We start from the raw sequence: 14,953 nt of genomic DNA, 5'->3' as shown, positions 1-14,953 counted from the left end.
AGTTTATAAACACAATGATCAGAAAATAAACTACAAAAGTCTTAAAAACATGCACATTTCAACAGATTTTTTTTTACCAATTGTTAGGGAAAAACAAATTAAAATCGTAGCAAAATTTTTAATAGCAAATTTGAATAGATGTGACAGAGACCATATGACCTGACAAGTCTGCACTACCTGACACTTCAAGGGAAAATGTTCTAAGAAGGTTACCAAAAAAGCAGACTCTGTTCTAGAATGCTATTTCCAGTCTATTTCGCAGTTATAGGGACTATAGCAGCAATGGATTGCTGTGAGGTTGAATGAGTTAACATTGTGTGGCCATGTAAGAAATAGAGTCAATATATATATTAGGACTTCTAGAGGCATACATTTTTTTTGTGGTAGGACGTAATGAAACCTGACATTCCTCTCCTAATCCTGTGTCCTGACACTGCATCACTATCATTACACTAATTCACATGCTTCCACAGGAAACAGAACTTTGTCATTTAAGTGCACAATCAATTTTCACAATTAAATCAGAAACAAAAGTGCAGTTTATTAACAAACTAATTTTTATTTTCTTTGACTACTAACCACGACTTACTAGTTTGAGCTTAGAAATACATATAATCACACAGCTGCACATACACACACATTTATGAACAAGATTATAATTTTATAACATCTTGATACAAGAATCTGATATAAAAACACATGCACACATTGACACATTATGTAGTGTATACATGTAATATATACTGAGTATGTATATATACATTTAATTTATATACATATACTAGATGTCATATGTATTAGCATAGATTTACATATAAACACATGTAATCCAATATATGCAAAAGCTTACACATAATTTATGCATATTATACATATTTTATGTACATATTTTTCTGCAAGCATATATATATGCATACTTTTGCTGCACATACATGTCATTTTTTGTGGCAGGACATAATAAAACCTGATATTCCTCTCCTAATCCTGTTTCTTTCTGTTTTTTTGTTTTTGCTTTTTGAGACTGAATTTCACTATGTAGCTCTGACTGGCCTGGAATTTGCTGTATAGATCAGGCTGCTCTCAAACTCGCAGAGATCTACCTTCCCCTGCCTCTTGAGTGTTGGGATTAAGGGTGTGTGCCACCACACCCATCCTAATCCTGTTTCTTTCTCCTCCTCCCCCTCTTCCTCCTCCTCCCCCTCCTCCTCCTCCTCGTCCTTCTTTTCTTCTTTTCTTCTTTTTTTTGGTCTTTTTGAGACAGGAATTCACTATGTAGACCAGACTGGCCTTGTACTCATAGAGATATGCCTGCCTCTACCATTACTTTTTTTTTTAATTTATTTTATATGTAGAAGTGTATTGCCTGCGCATTTGTAAGTGCATCAATGTTGTGAAGTAACCACAGTGGTCAGAAGAGGGTGTCAAATCCCCTGGAACTGAAGTTATAGATGGTTGCTAGCAGCCTGTACTCTTAACTGCTGAGCCATCTCTTCAGCCCCTACTCCTGTTTCTTAATCAACTACCTCAGTTTATTAACATGGAAATAATCAAAACGTTTTGCCTAGTTGCAAGATTTTCACTCACAAGTAATTTGTATAAGAAAAATATATACATTCACAGGTATGGATATTTTACTAATGTATTAATAGCATATTTCATTCTCAAAAGAGAAATGGGAGGTGCAAAAATAACCAGAGGAAATATTGGATTTGTTCTATTGTTTTGTTGTTGTTGTTTTGTTTGTTTTGTTTTTTTTTTTTGGAGACAGAGGCACCCTGTAGCCCCAGCTGGCCTATAACTTCCTATGCAGACCAGACTGACCTCGATCTCACAGAGATCTGCCTGCCTCTGCCCCACAGTGCTGTGATTAAAGGCATGCCCCAACATGCCTGGTTGTTATACTGGTTCTATCAAGACAATTTGCAATATAACTTCCAACTTATCTATATCATAACACTCCCATTGAAACCAATTCCTTTGCCAAATTTGACATTGTGTTAATTAAATTCATAAAATGCTCAAGCAGAGAATTTCTTTAAAAATGTTGTTTGTACTATATCAAACATCCCTTCCAAAATGCCTTTCAATGTACCAAATAATTTTACTTGAATGCAATCATTGATCTAGAAAAGAAGAAATAAAGCTGGAGAAAGTAATTAAAGCCAGATCCTAAAAGCCAATACTTCTGAGACTCCAGACGATTGGCATGCGCTGCAGATTCCAGTAAAACACAAAAATGAGGTAATTTTTATTCTTATTATGTTTATGACTCTTGCAAAACCTAGCCAGAGTAAAAGCCTTTTCATTGAAAGTTTTCAATGTCTTCTGCCAAGAGTCTTCTAACTAACTTCTCCTCTAACTCTCCTGTAGTTACCTTTAATAAGTAACAAGAGAGAATTCCTGAGACAACCTTAAACATTTCAATTAATCACCTTCTTTATTCTCCTCCCCTGTCTTTAATAAATCCAGATAAGAAATTGTGAAACTGGTTCCTAGGTCACTTTCTTCTCCCCCTTCTTTATCTGTTCCCTTTAGGGACTTAACTGGGCTGCAAGAGGCAAACAGGAAAAAGATTGGCACCTACCCTGAAGTGTGAGCATTAGAAGAGGTAAAACTGTTCAAAAGCCAACACACACACACACACACACACACACACACGCACACACACAGGGAGGAGAAAAACAGAAGAGATGATGAGAAAGATAATTTTTTCATGAATAGAACATCTGATCTTGTGCAACTAATAATAAAATAATCCTGTCTTCCATGTGCCTATATTCCATGCTTCTTTAAAAAGATTTGCAGAGGACCCGGGTTCAATTCCCAGCACCCACACGGCAGCTAAAAACCGTCCTTAACTCCAGTTCCAGGGGAATCCAAAGCCCTCTTCTGACCTCCTCCCATTGTACAACATTGAACAACATGGGTGCACCTACATACATGCAGGCAATACACTCATACACATAAAATAAAAATAATAAATAAAATATTTTTAAAAGGGTCTCTTTTAGAGCATTGAAAATAAAGAGCAAGTTTAAAAGTTTAAACTTTTTAAAAAGACATAATTTATCTGTAGTCATATCATTAACATATGGACGTCTGCTTTCTACTAAAATCCTCAGCATCTAAAATAGTATAAATTTTAGACACCATAGACAGGTCAGGGAAAGATGCTTGGAGCCCATAGGATCAATAACAAATGGCACAAAATGATGTTTTCCTGATTCTTAGCCTCAGCCTTATCCCCAGAAACATTTTTTAAAAATGGTAGCTATTAAGAGCTGCCATCACAGCAGTAGGTTAGAATACTTCTGAATGACTTACAGTTATTGGTCAAATATGATTGTTCCTCTATAAGAACTATAGCTCAATATTGGAAGTGTTAATATTTTAACTTTTTTGGCCTTTATTCATTCAATAGACATTTATTTCACAATTGACTAGCTACTAGAGCTACTAACTCAAATACAGCATTGTCTTTTCTCTTAAAGAAACTCATGTCATAGAGCCTGGCTTCCCTACTAGAGCACTGGCATTCAGTCAAGTCATTTTTTGTTGTTTGGGCTTTTTTGTGTATTATAGGATATGAATATCACCCCTGGCCCATGGGTGGACATCTTAAGTGGATGAGTTCACTCTATGTATATACATTATTAAAATATTATACTATACCTCACAAATATGTATAAAATTATGGGCAGAAAGAAAGAGGGGTGTGTGTGTGTGTGTGTGTGTGTGTGTGTGTGTGTGTGTGTGTACAGAATTGGGACCAAAGAATTGCCAAGACCAAAGAAGGATAGTCCTTTTTTCATAGTTATTTACTTTTTACTCATGTGTATGTGTTGTGCTGCAGGAGTTTATATGCATCATGTGTGTGGAGGTGTTCTCAGAGGCCAGAGGGCATCAGATCCCCTGGAACTGGAGTTACAAGTGATTGTAAGTCACCTGATATGAGTGTTGGGAACTGGACCCAGGTCCTGTGCAAGGGCAGTATGTGTGCTTTACTGCTGAGACATCTCTTTAGCCACCAAACAGGGCATTCTTAATGGTAAAATGCCACATTAATACCAAGTTTGAATGACAGACTCATTCTCACTGATGCTTAACTATTGTTTTTAAAATCTTTGACTTAACTGGATATAGTGGTACATGATTTTAAATCCAGCACTCAGGAGACAGAGATAGGTAGATCTCTGTGAGATCAAGGCCAGCCTCATGTACTTAGCAAGTTCTAGGCCAGATGGAATTACAGGGAGATCCTGTCTCAAAAAACAAAACAAACAAAAAAAGTCTTTGTTCTAGCATCTTTTCAAATTATTTTGAAAGCCTGACTCTATGATATTAATGATAAAGCTTTGTGTAAATGTATGCTTAACCCTTAAATTAAAACCATAGTGTACATGTAAACGAATCTTTGGCTTTTCCCCCAGTAGGTTACATCTATCTAAGCATTTGTGAGACTAAGTTATAATCTATCTTATCCGATATAGAAGTTTCCAATGCTTTCTGGGTTCTCATTTTAAAGCATCATATTTTAACTTGTTTATACTAGTAGGCAGAGTTGGAACCTTAATACCCATGTGCTAAAGTTGGGAGGACCTGACAGTGCTTCACATTAACACCTTTTAAGGAAGAAGCTTAATTTTGTTACAGTTTTCTCTTCTATACTATGACACTATCCAGACATGGTGAGAGTGAGCCAAACCAAAACACAAGAACCCAGGACATCCCCTTTCCCACCAAGTCATGTTTCCAATCAACCTTTTAGAGCAGCAATTCCCCCATTTCTGCCCTTCATTTCCATAAAACTGAGCTTAAATTGGTTTTCTGAGAAGTTATGAAACCTTTGGTTGGTCATTTACACCCTCTTGACCTTCAGTTTGCTCACTTATAAAATCAGGGAATTGACTTAGGGGTTTCTAAGATCCTTCAGCTCCAAAAGCCTAGGAGTCTATGCTATAGTCTAAGCACAGGCTGACCCTCTATAGCCTATAATACCTTATTTCAATGCTGTTCTATTAGCTGTGTTAAAACTTCATGAAAAGTCTATCTCAAATTTGCAGAAGATACCTACAAAGTTTTCATGCTCAAACAAATTTACTGCAGTTTGGGGAATGACCATCTAGCCCTCGCATTAAATTTACTGCAGTCTGTGGACTTATCAACCCTCCCTCACATTGTCTTTGCATTTGTGGGATTAACTCTTTTATGCCTGTAATAAATTTCTCTCCTTCCTTCCTTTGCTGTTTTCCTTTCTCCCTACATTAGTCTGATGTTTTCCTAAGTGGTGGGGGTTTTAAACTCCCAAGACACATTTATGTGACACTTCCAATAAGGTTAACAGTTTCCACATGCTTAGCTTGTTTTCTTCCTTCTTCAATGCATGCCTGATACATGATTTTAGTGGGGTTTTGTTTTTTTAGCTCTTAATAACCCATGGAGATGTTTAATGTAATAAAAATATTACATTGTGGCTTCCTCACAGTGTCTACTTTATGATTTACTGCATAGTACTTAGGATCAGGTTTATGGAATCTAACCTTTTTCATGAATTCTTAAAGTATCAATTGATCACATATAGTTCATCCTACATGATTACATACCTCATGCTGTATATCCCATTAAAGTATGTTGCCAACTATGTCTCAGTAACGTAAGCTCCAAACTGTCAGGTATCTGGTATAGGTTTTCAAATTCCCTCAATTTTAATGCTTAGATTATATAACATTTTTAAAAGATTTATTAATTTTTATGTGTATGTGTGGTGCTTGTATGCATATATGTGCACTATGTGCCTGCCTGGTGCCTGTGGAAGTCAGAAGAGGGAGTCAGATTCTCTGGAACTAGAATTACAGATGGTGATGAACTGCCCTGTGGGTACTGGAAACTGAACCCGGGTCGTCTGCAAGAACAGGAAGTACTCTTAACCACTGAGCCATCTCTCCAGCCCCTACATTTTTATTTTGTATTTTATGGAACACTTTCTAGATATGAGAAGACTTTTGGCCACACATCAGATCATCATTCTCCAAGTGAAATAGCCCTGTTTAGTCTATGAGTCTGCCTTAAAGAAGGGAGAGGCAAGATGGAGGAAAACGAGGACATGAAGCTTCTAGATCACCTCAGGCTACAGAGATCTGACTAAGAGCCCAGCATGTCAGTTACTTTTGTATTACAGTGACTAAAATACTTGAAAAAAGGGCAATTTAAGTGAGGAAAGGTCCATTTTGGCTCATAGTTTCAGGGAGACCTCAGTCATGATGGTAGGTGAAGTGTGGCAGCTTTCACTGTGGCTGGAGTACATGGAGCAGACACTTTTTCTCATATGCAACAGGACCAGCAAGGACCCAGGGGCAAGGATAACTTTCAAAAGCTGGAGACATGGTCTACTAGAGAAGCCAGGCCTCACCTCCTAAAGGCTCCACAGCCTTCAAAATAGCACTAAAAGCTAGGAACCAAGCATCGAGAACACGGGCCTTTGAGTGACTTTTTCGCTTTAAATCATGACACCGAATATTGATTGTGCCTAAACCAGAGTCCTGTATGTGTTGTTAGCTGACTCCTGTTACTTTTTCTACTGTGACTTACAAAATTTGTCCAATTTGTGCTTGATTTTTAATGTTACTTTAGCAGAAAACTCTAATAATCTTACCCGAATTCCAACATCAGTGATGTTATGACACTCAGACAGAGAAAGTTCCTTCAGTTTTTTATGTCTGGAAAGCATCATCATACCCTAAAAATATAAAGGTAATTTTGTGGTTATAATTTATTATGAAAGGTGTTCCCAAGAATCATTTGTACAAACTAATAGCACAAAAACAACACCCATTTATTTAAGCAAAATAAAAGTATCTTCTGTGTTACACATCTTTTTATTTAACAAAACATAAAATTACTTTGGTAAGAAAATATTATCAAACAAAATTTTTCAGTTGTTTCTAATACTTTGAAAAAAAGTGATATAGATTCCCAGAGCTAGAAAACTCCTTAAGAAATTATTGTGTTGCTACCCATTTTCAGATAAATGATATTTGAATCAGTATAGACAACTCTGACTTACCTGGAGACACTTTATATGGGTAATGAATTTGTCAATAGGGTCTTATTTATTCCTAACTTAAAAAGTCTCAAAATCTTTCATTCATTTTATAAGTCTAATTCCTCAAAAAGAAAAATAATAATTCTTTATTTAAAGACTTATCAACATAATCAACCATTAATACTCTACTTCTTTTTCAGGTTTAAAGCTAAAAGAAAAAAATAGATTGCATTTTCCAACCCTTACATTTTTATAGATATGGCTATGCTAGCCTGCTTCCCAGTAGTTTCCCACAAGAACTGACTGGCACAAGCCTCTGGTAAGGATTGATGAACATGGCTTATAGATGCTACCCTGCTCAGTATTTGTTGGTTGGTTGACTGATGGTTGGCTGGTTGGTTGGTTGGTTGGTTGGTTTGTTGGTTGGGTGGGTGATTGATTGATTGGTTATTTGCTTGGTTGGTTGGGTGGGTGGGTGATTGATTGGTTGGTTGGTTGGTTGGCTGGCTGGCTGGCTGGCTGGTTGGTTAGGTGATTGATTGATTGATTGATTGATTGATTGATTGATTAGTTCTTGCTTGCTTGCTTGGCTGGCTGGCTGGCTGGCTGGCTGGTTGGTTGGTTGGTTGGTTTTATGGTGCTGAGGATGAATGCAGGATAAACTGGGCAAGTGCTCTACCACTGAACTATATCCTCTGCTGCTTTCCTCTGGCTTTGCATTAAATATCATGTTACAATTCCATAGGATATGCTTCCTCAACCAGGCCAACAAGAACTGGGCTAATTTCCCATTCTATGAATCCAGGGCCCATTAACAAAGGAAATGCCAGAAATATCTAGGCATTTGTCCTTTTTATATTTCATTTGAAGAGCCAGTTAGGATAACATTTGAGCTATAATGGAAAAGGGTTATGCAAATACTGGATCCTGTTTTTCCCTTCAATACCCTTTCATTTAAAGAAGAGTTTTCTTAAAGTTCAGATCAAGGGGAAGAGAGCTTGACACAAGCCACTGTTTTAACTGTGGTTTCTAAGCTTGTTTCATGGTTCTATACAGCACCATAGGACCACTCTGTTCATTCTTCTCATTTCATTGATTGTGGATTCTTTTGCTAGGGACACATGTTTTCTGCCTCTTTTCAAAGTAAAGAATGATCAGCCCCATGGAGCCATAGCATGTGATCTGCATTCCTGATGTGGATGCTATTTTATTCATCTTAGAAGAATTAGAAGTCTTCATATATCACCCCCCTGAAACCAAGTTGTTTGAACAAAAATATCAAGACATGCAAAGTCTTTTTGTCTCTTTGTCCTATATTTGAAAATAGAAAGTATGTATTATCCTATCAGAAATTTCTCCAGGTAAATGGTCTCTGAAGCATTTAAATTTAGATTTTACTTTTATGTAGCCAAGTTAGAACTTTTTAAGATTAGCTCCAAAAGAAGTCTGCTTGCTAGATATGACATTTGTCAGTCCACCTGTTCTTTACCACTTTGCTCAAAAATCATTAGTAGTTTAAATATGAGGGCTGGTAAGATGGTTCAGAGACAAAAATGCTTGCCCTGCAAGCCCAGTGACCAAAGTTTGATCCTTGGAAGGAGAGAACCAATTCTACAAAGTTGTCCTCTGGTCTCCTCCACACATGTGCTATAGTATGTGCACCCTCAATCATACAGACATACAACAGCAATAATAATTTTCAAATTAAAATATGAAAATGGAATGCCATGTTTAGTCACTATAACTGCTCACTAAATACATATGAAGTCTGGAAATTAGTCTATTTCTTGAGGAGAACCTGCTTCTTCAATTTTCCTAAAGCAATATAATTTCTAACTGTATTCTAAATACTTATTCTTATGCCCACAGGACGTATAGCTCTCACCCTTCTTCAAAGAAGCTTCTTTTTGCAACAGATAGAAACTATTATAGTGATCCATAACTGGCCAAAATGCAGGGAATAAGTGACTGTGAGGTGGCCAACCCCAACTGTTACATCTGCAGCACAACCCCTACACCTAAGGTTCAGAGAACATCATAGAAGAGGGGGTTGAAAGACTGTAAGACCTAGGGGACCAGAATATCTACTGAGAGCGTCTTCTAGAAACGACAGGGAAGATGAACTAGTGAAATCTCAGCAATATGTTGCCTAAACAAGTCCTGCACCATGACAATACCAGTGGACACATCCAATGTAGATGGGGAAAATTTTGTAAGACTGTACATCTAGATGAAGAGCTATAGGCAATCAATGGCTGCTGAGAGGGAGAATCGGTCTTCTCTAGGGACAAGTCCCCTAATAGGTTATCTACTCCTAAGTGTAAACACCTGCACATAAGAGCAACAATAAGTGAGCTCAGAAAATGGTACATGTGTGTATGCAACAATAACAACTATAGAAGAGGTCATGACCTTGAGAGAGTCGGGAGAATATCGGAGGAGTTAAAGGGGGGAGAAGTGGAATACAATAAATATACAATACTCATGTATTAAATTCTCAAAAAAGTTATTAAAATACATATGAACTCAAAAGTTATTTGATCATTAGCTGGTACATAAACCATAATGAAATACCACCACTAATCTACTGAGATGTTTATGACTAAGAAGAGAGACAATAAAAGTGTTGCTGAAGATATAGACAAGCTGATATTCTCCTATAATGCGGTCAAAAAAGAAAAGTGGACCAGCCATTGTGCAAAAACAGTCTGATAATTTACCAAAAATTAAAATATGATCCAGCAATTGTACTCTGATAGGGGCTTATAAATAAGATAGATTAAAACATTTCTCCACATAAAAACTTGTGCATGAATATTCTTAGCGACAGTATTCAGAATCAACTCAAATATCTGCAAACAGATGAATGAGTAAGCAAGATGCATTTTATCCCTACAATAGAATACTAGCTGTACTGGTGTGCGCTCCTCTATGGATGGGCCTCGAAAAACTTACCTTATGTGAAAGAAGCCAGACTCCAAACTCCATACACCATAGGATTCCATTGATATATAAAGTCTAGAATAGGCAAATATACAGAAAGAAGGAAATAGATTGTGGTTGCCCAAAGCCAGGTGGGGGCAGGACATGGATAAGAGCAACTGCTAACAGAAAGGGGCTGGTTTTGGAGTGATGAAAATGCTCTGGAATTATATTGTGGTGATGTTTACACAAGTCCACAAATACACTAATAAAGCAAAACACTGAATTGTACACAGTGTATTTCATCTCAATAAAGATTTAAAAAAAACTGACTGGCATAATAATTGTTTAAATGAAAATCATAAAATATTCCTGGGAATAATTAAAAAACATATTCCTAAGGTATCCTTCAGCCCCAGTGAACACAGAAGTTGCCCATGTTTCATATATTTTTGTTAGTTCAACTCAGACCTATAGGATGGTGATCATCCATTAACCAGTGTGCCAGTGTTGACAAGTTATCCTGCAGCTTGATGCACTGAGTAGCTGAGAAGCAGCAAGTGGAAGCAGGAAGAGTCGAGGCTGCTATAAGCATTGCCTACTGTGCAATCAGAAGCCAGCAAATGAAATGCAGTCCAGCCAACAAGACACATTCAGACTAGTTTTGTTTGTTGACTTAGTGCCTTTCAGATAACTGACCTAAAGAACATCTGAGCCAGATAGGTAAAAGTTCAGTTTAGCTGGGCATGGTGGCACGCGCCTTTAATCCCAGCACTTGGGAAGCAGAGGCAGGTGGATCTTTGTGAGTTCAGGGTCAGCCTGGTCTACATAGTGAGTTCCAGGACAGCTGGGGCTACAGGGAGACCCTGCTTCAAAAAGACCAAAAAAAAAACAAAATTTCAGTTTAACACTTTGAGATTTATAACTCTCTGAAACAAGTGACAGTTACTGTGGTTTGAATGAGAAGTATCCCTCATAGGCTCAAGTATTTGAACACTTGGTGAATTGGTAGTGCTGTTTGGTGAGGGTCATGGAACTTTTAGCTGAAGGAAGCATTTCACTGGGGCAGACGTTCAGCGTTCATAGCCTTGCCCCATTCCCAGCTGCTCTCTCTGCTTCTGCCTGCATGTGCTTGAAGATGTGAGCTTTCAACTTTCTGCTCTGTCTGCCCCCTGCTATGCCTCCCCGCCATGATGGATTCTTCCCCCTGGAAACATAAGCTCAAATAAACTGTTCCTTCTTTAAGTTGCTTTGGTCATGAAGTTTTATTAAGCCTTGAACTCACAGAGATCCACTGCCTCTGCCTCCCCAGTGCTGGGATTAAAGGCATGCGCCACCATACCTGGCTATAAAATATTTTTTAAAAAAGAAAAGTAACTAAAACTGCTCTCTTTTACAAATTTTCTTTAAAAAGAATTAAATCTCAAGTCTGGGAGAAATTCAGTCATTTATAATTTATCAAATTGATGAGTATTAATTTAACAGCCATGATATTTTGGAGCTCTAGGACAGAAACAAGAAGGAAGTGCTATGTTTACTCCCAAGAAGCTCGCAGCCTGGATAAAGGGGGTGTATATAGGTACAATGGACCATCATAACCATGAAAGGAAAAGGCAGACAGTGGTTGTATTGACATGAGATGGTGAGGTCTGCAACTGTAAGCTTGAAGTAGGTAAGCACAGGAAATAGCTTAGCAATGTGGGACTCCATGTGGTTTAAGGCTATGCACATACACCTCTTCTAACAGGGCACAGGCAGCCTGAAACCTACAAAGTACACACAGCCCTCTCTGAAACTGTTAGTAACTTACAACCCCCATCTGCTGGCACATCCCACTTCACACAATGGAATAAATTTCTCCTCCCTCTAATGATCATCAAATGTGGAGAGCTGGTATTTAAACATATTTTCAGTGTATCCAAGTATGAAGGAAGGAGGGGCAATCCCCTTCCTAATTTTGGTACATGACCAATAAGGCCAACTATGCTCTTAACTTTTAGGGGAATCCTGTATTTACCATCTTATGCCTATGCATGATTGGGCAGGATAATGATTAAAATAAGATGAATTGTGGGAAAGGGACATGTGCAGTGAGCAAAGGTTTATATAATACAAGCCTGTCAATTAGACCACTCACACTACACCCTATTAACCAAACTCTTTCTCCTGAACCCCATAAAAGGAAGCCCCAAACAATAATCAAGGCTGTTGAGGATTCTGACTCACATGGCCCACTGTCACTCTCAACAGTGTATTTGATTTTTATATCACTTTCCTTTCAATAGTTTCCCAGTTACTTTTGCAAATGTGTAAGCCTTTATTTCAATTCTTCAAGGAAGAGGCCAAGAACCTGGAAACATCCATCCCAATCCAGGCCACCGATAATAGGCTGAGAACGCTGCATGGTTGAGTCTTGAGAAGGGAAGCTACAGCTGTCAAGAAGACTGCAGAAAGACTGTCATTCTTGGTAAAAGGAGAACATTCAAAGGCACTGCATTGACTTTTCCTGGGAGATGTGACTGCCTATTCACTCCGATGCACACTAACGAAGACTAAAGTAATGATTCCAGCAGTGACAAGCTTGGGGAACCAATGAGGATATTGGTCTTACTTACAGGAGGATGAGTGAAGGGTTACTTGTAGGAGTATGGAGCCTGGATGACCACAAAACAGCTGCATTTCAAAAAGCCCACCTCAGGATAGATGGCAATCTCTCCATAGCTTCATAGTGGAGCACCCTCTCCCCTCTTCAGTTAACCTTTCTCTCTCTAAATACTCCAGCCTAATCTCCTGAAACCATGTACTGCTGGGGCAAGGTTGCATACAGCTAAGAGGGGATACAAGAAGGAAGGAGTGGCTGGAATCTGCAGTGGAGGTCTAATGGCCCTCCCCACACTCACTTCTATGGTGGATCGTCTACAAACCAGACTTTGTGGATCTCCCGCAAAGTAATTGCAGCTGCTCTGATTAAAATGGTAATGGCTACTATGTTCAGAGGACAGTGTTCCATAATAGCATGAAATGGAATGAATGGTAAGGTATAGAACTAAACAGCATGGTGTAAGTGGATTTGTAGTCGACATTTAAAAAATTATCTGAACCATTGGTCAAAAAACTCCTCTAGGGGCTGGAGAGATGGCTCAGCAGTTAAGAACACTGACTGCTCTTGCAGAGGACCCAGGTTCGATTCCCAGGACACACATGGCGGCTACAAACCATCCTTAACTCCAGTTCCAGGAGAATCGGAAGCCCTCTTCTGACCTCCACGGCATTGTATGACACAGGTGCACTCACATACATGCAGGCAATACACACATACACATAAAATAATAAAAAATAATCCAGCACTTGGGAGGCAGAGGCAGGAAAATCTCTGAGATTGAAGGCCAGCCTGGTCTATATAGCAAGTTCCAGGCCAGGCGGCCAGCTTGGGCTACAGGAAGACCCTGTCTCAGTGTGTGTGTGTGTGTGTGTGTTTGTGTGTGTGTGTGTGTGTGTGTGTATCTTTTATAGATTTTTTTTAAAACTCCTCTAAAGGAGGAAACTATTGAGCCTATTGGGGTTACTATTTGGTTTGGTTTAGTCCTTTGGAATAATGTGTTGAGAGGGTAGAGGGTGTGAAGGTTTTACGTTGGGAGGGGTAGAAAAAGAGGAGTAGGAAAACAAAGAGGAAGGAGAAGAGAAGCCAGCAAGGTGGAATGGTTGGGCCTCAGTGGGCAAAGGGCAGTGAGTTCTTTCTTCGAGGAGTCACAGCAGGATTGTGATGGAAGTCTTCCTTGGTCTCCCAAAGTCAGCCAACTCCTGAGTCCCCTAACAGGGTAGAGGCCTTGCTTTATTTTCCCAAAGTATAAAAGGAGACTAAATTTCCTAATCGAGTAATGTACAGAGGAAAGTCGTTGGTGCCGTCAGCAGAAATGCGTGCTGTCTGAGAATGCAAGGCTCAAGGAATTCCCAGCAATCCAAGGGAGCACTTTGCTCTTCCACAGAATAGAGGAGAATGAATCCAAGCTGCCCAGGAGTCCATAGTAGAAAACTGGCTTATATTACAGCTTCCATATCAGGTTCATTGAGGGGTGTATGTCAAGGCATAAGGTTCAAAAGAAAGCCGGCATCAAGTCCCAAGACCTTTGTACATCATCCTAAGAAATCTGTACTTCTTTAATGCAGCAGAAATAAAGAGAACTTTCCTGCTATAGAGAATGTGAGTTTGTACATGGGGACTAAATTGCAAGTCGAATGGTGTTTGTGTTTCAAAAGACATGTAAGGAACACTACACAGGGTGTGATTACTTCCAATTGGAAGAAAGAGGTGATGGTCTAGAAGAGACCGTCAAAGGGGAAGAGCACTTTGAAATAAGCCTTATTTGAATTAAACCCTGAATATTATGATTTTTAACAAGCAATATAGTGGGAACTGTCTTGGGTAGAAGAAATGGCATGAGCAGAGACTTCATTTGGAAAGTGTGAGTTGTTTGGAAGTAGTTCAACTTGGGGTCACTGGGATTAGTGGGAGGGAAGATAAAACACTGCCAGGAACAGATCTGTGCACATTTGGGAACTGAAAAATTCTTGAATGCTTTCCCCCAATTTTACATCTGGAATTGTTTAATGTAGACAGACATCGGCAGTGAACTGGTTACTGAATGTTGGAATGGTGTATGTGTTCAGTGGGGGGTGCCTACCCCTGGCTTGGAATACCACCAATGTAAACACAAAACATCCTCCTCCAACTCTATACTGAAAATATTCAAATGTCTTTTATCTAAATTCTTTAGTTACAACCCTTGGCTATATTTGCTTAATCACCATGTATAGCTGCCCTCACGTTTATTCATTTATAAGGATATATTACATTTATGTACATACCTATGTATATGTATCTGCTTTTCTGTGTGTATACAGAACTCTCTCTCTGAATCTTTTGAAAATAGGTTTCAGATAGCATGATATTTTACCTTTAAATACTCAATATATTTAGTATAATATTAT

At 38.6% G+C, this 14,953-nt stretch overlaps 1 protein-coding gene across 1 annotated transcript in view; it reads right to left on the bottom strand.

Annotated features, from left to right (window-relative positions):
* Window positions 1-14,953, bottom strand: part of Fbxl13 (F-box and leucine rich repeat protein 13) — a 255,421-nt gene that overhangs the window by 31,943 nt on the left and 208,525 nt on the right. Inside the window, exon 18 of the mRNA XM_008830791.1 lies at window positions 6,653-6,736. Within this exon, the coding sequence (XP_008829013.1) occupies window positions 6,653-6,736 (84 nt within the window). The remainder of the gene's footprint in view (window positions 1-6,652; window positions 6,737-14,953) is intronic.

Source organism: Nannospalax galili, unplaced genomic scaffold (assembly GCF_000622305.1).
Source record: "Nannospalax galili isolate Female #2095 unplaced genomic scaffold, S.galili_v1.0 scaffold312, whole genome shotgun sequence".
Classification (NCBI taxonomy): Eukaryota; Metazoa; Chordata; class Mammalia; order Rodentia; family Spalacidae; genus Nannospalax; species Nannospalax galili.
The sequence above is the reverse complement of the archived record's forward strand: the minus strand, read 5'-3'. Positions and strand labels throughout refer to the sequence as shown.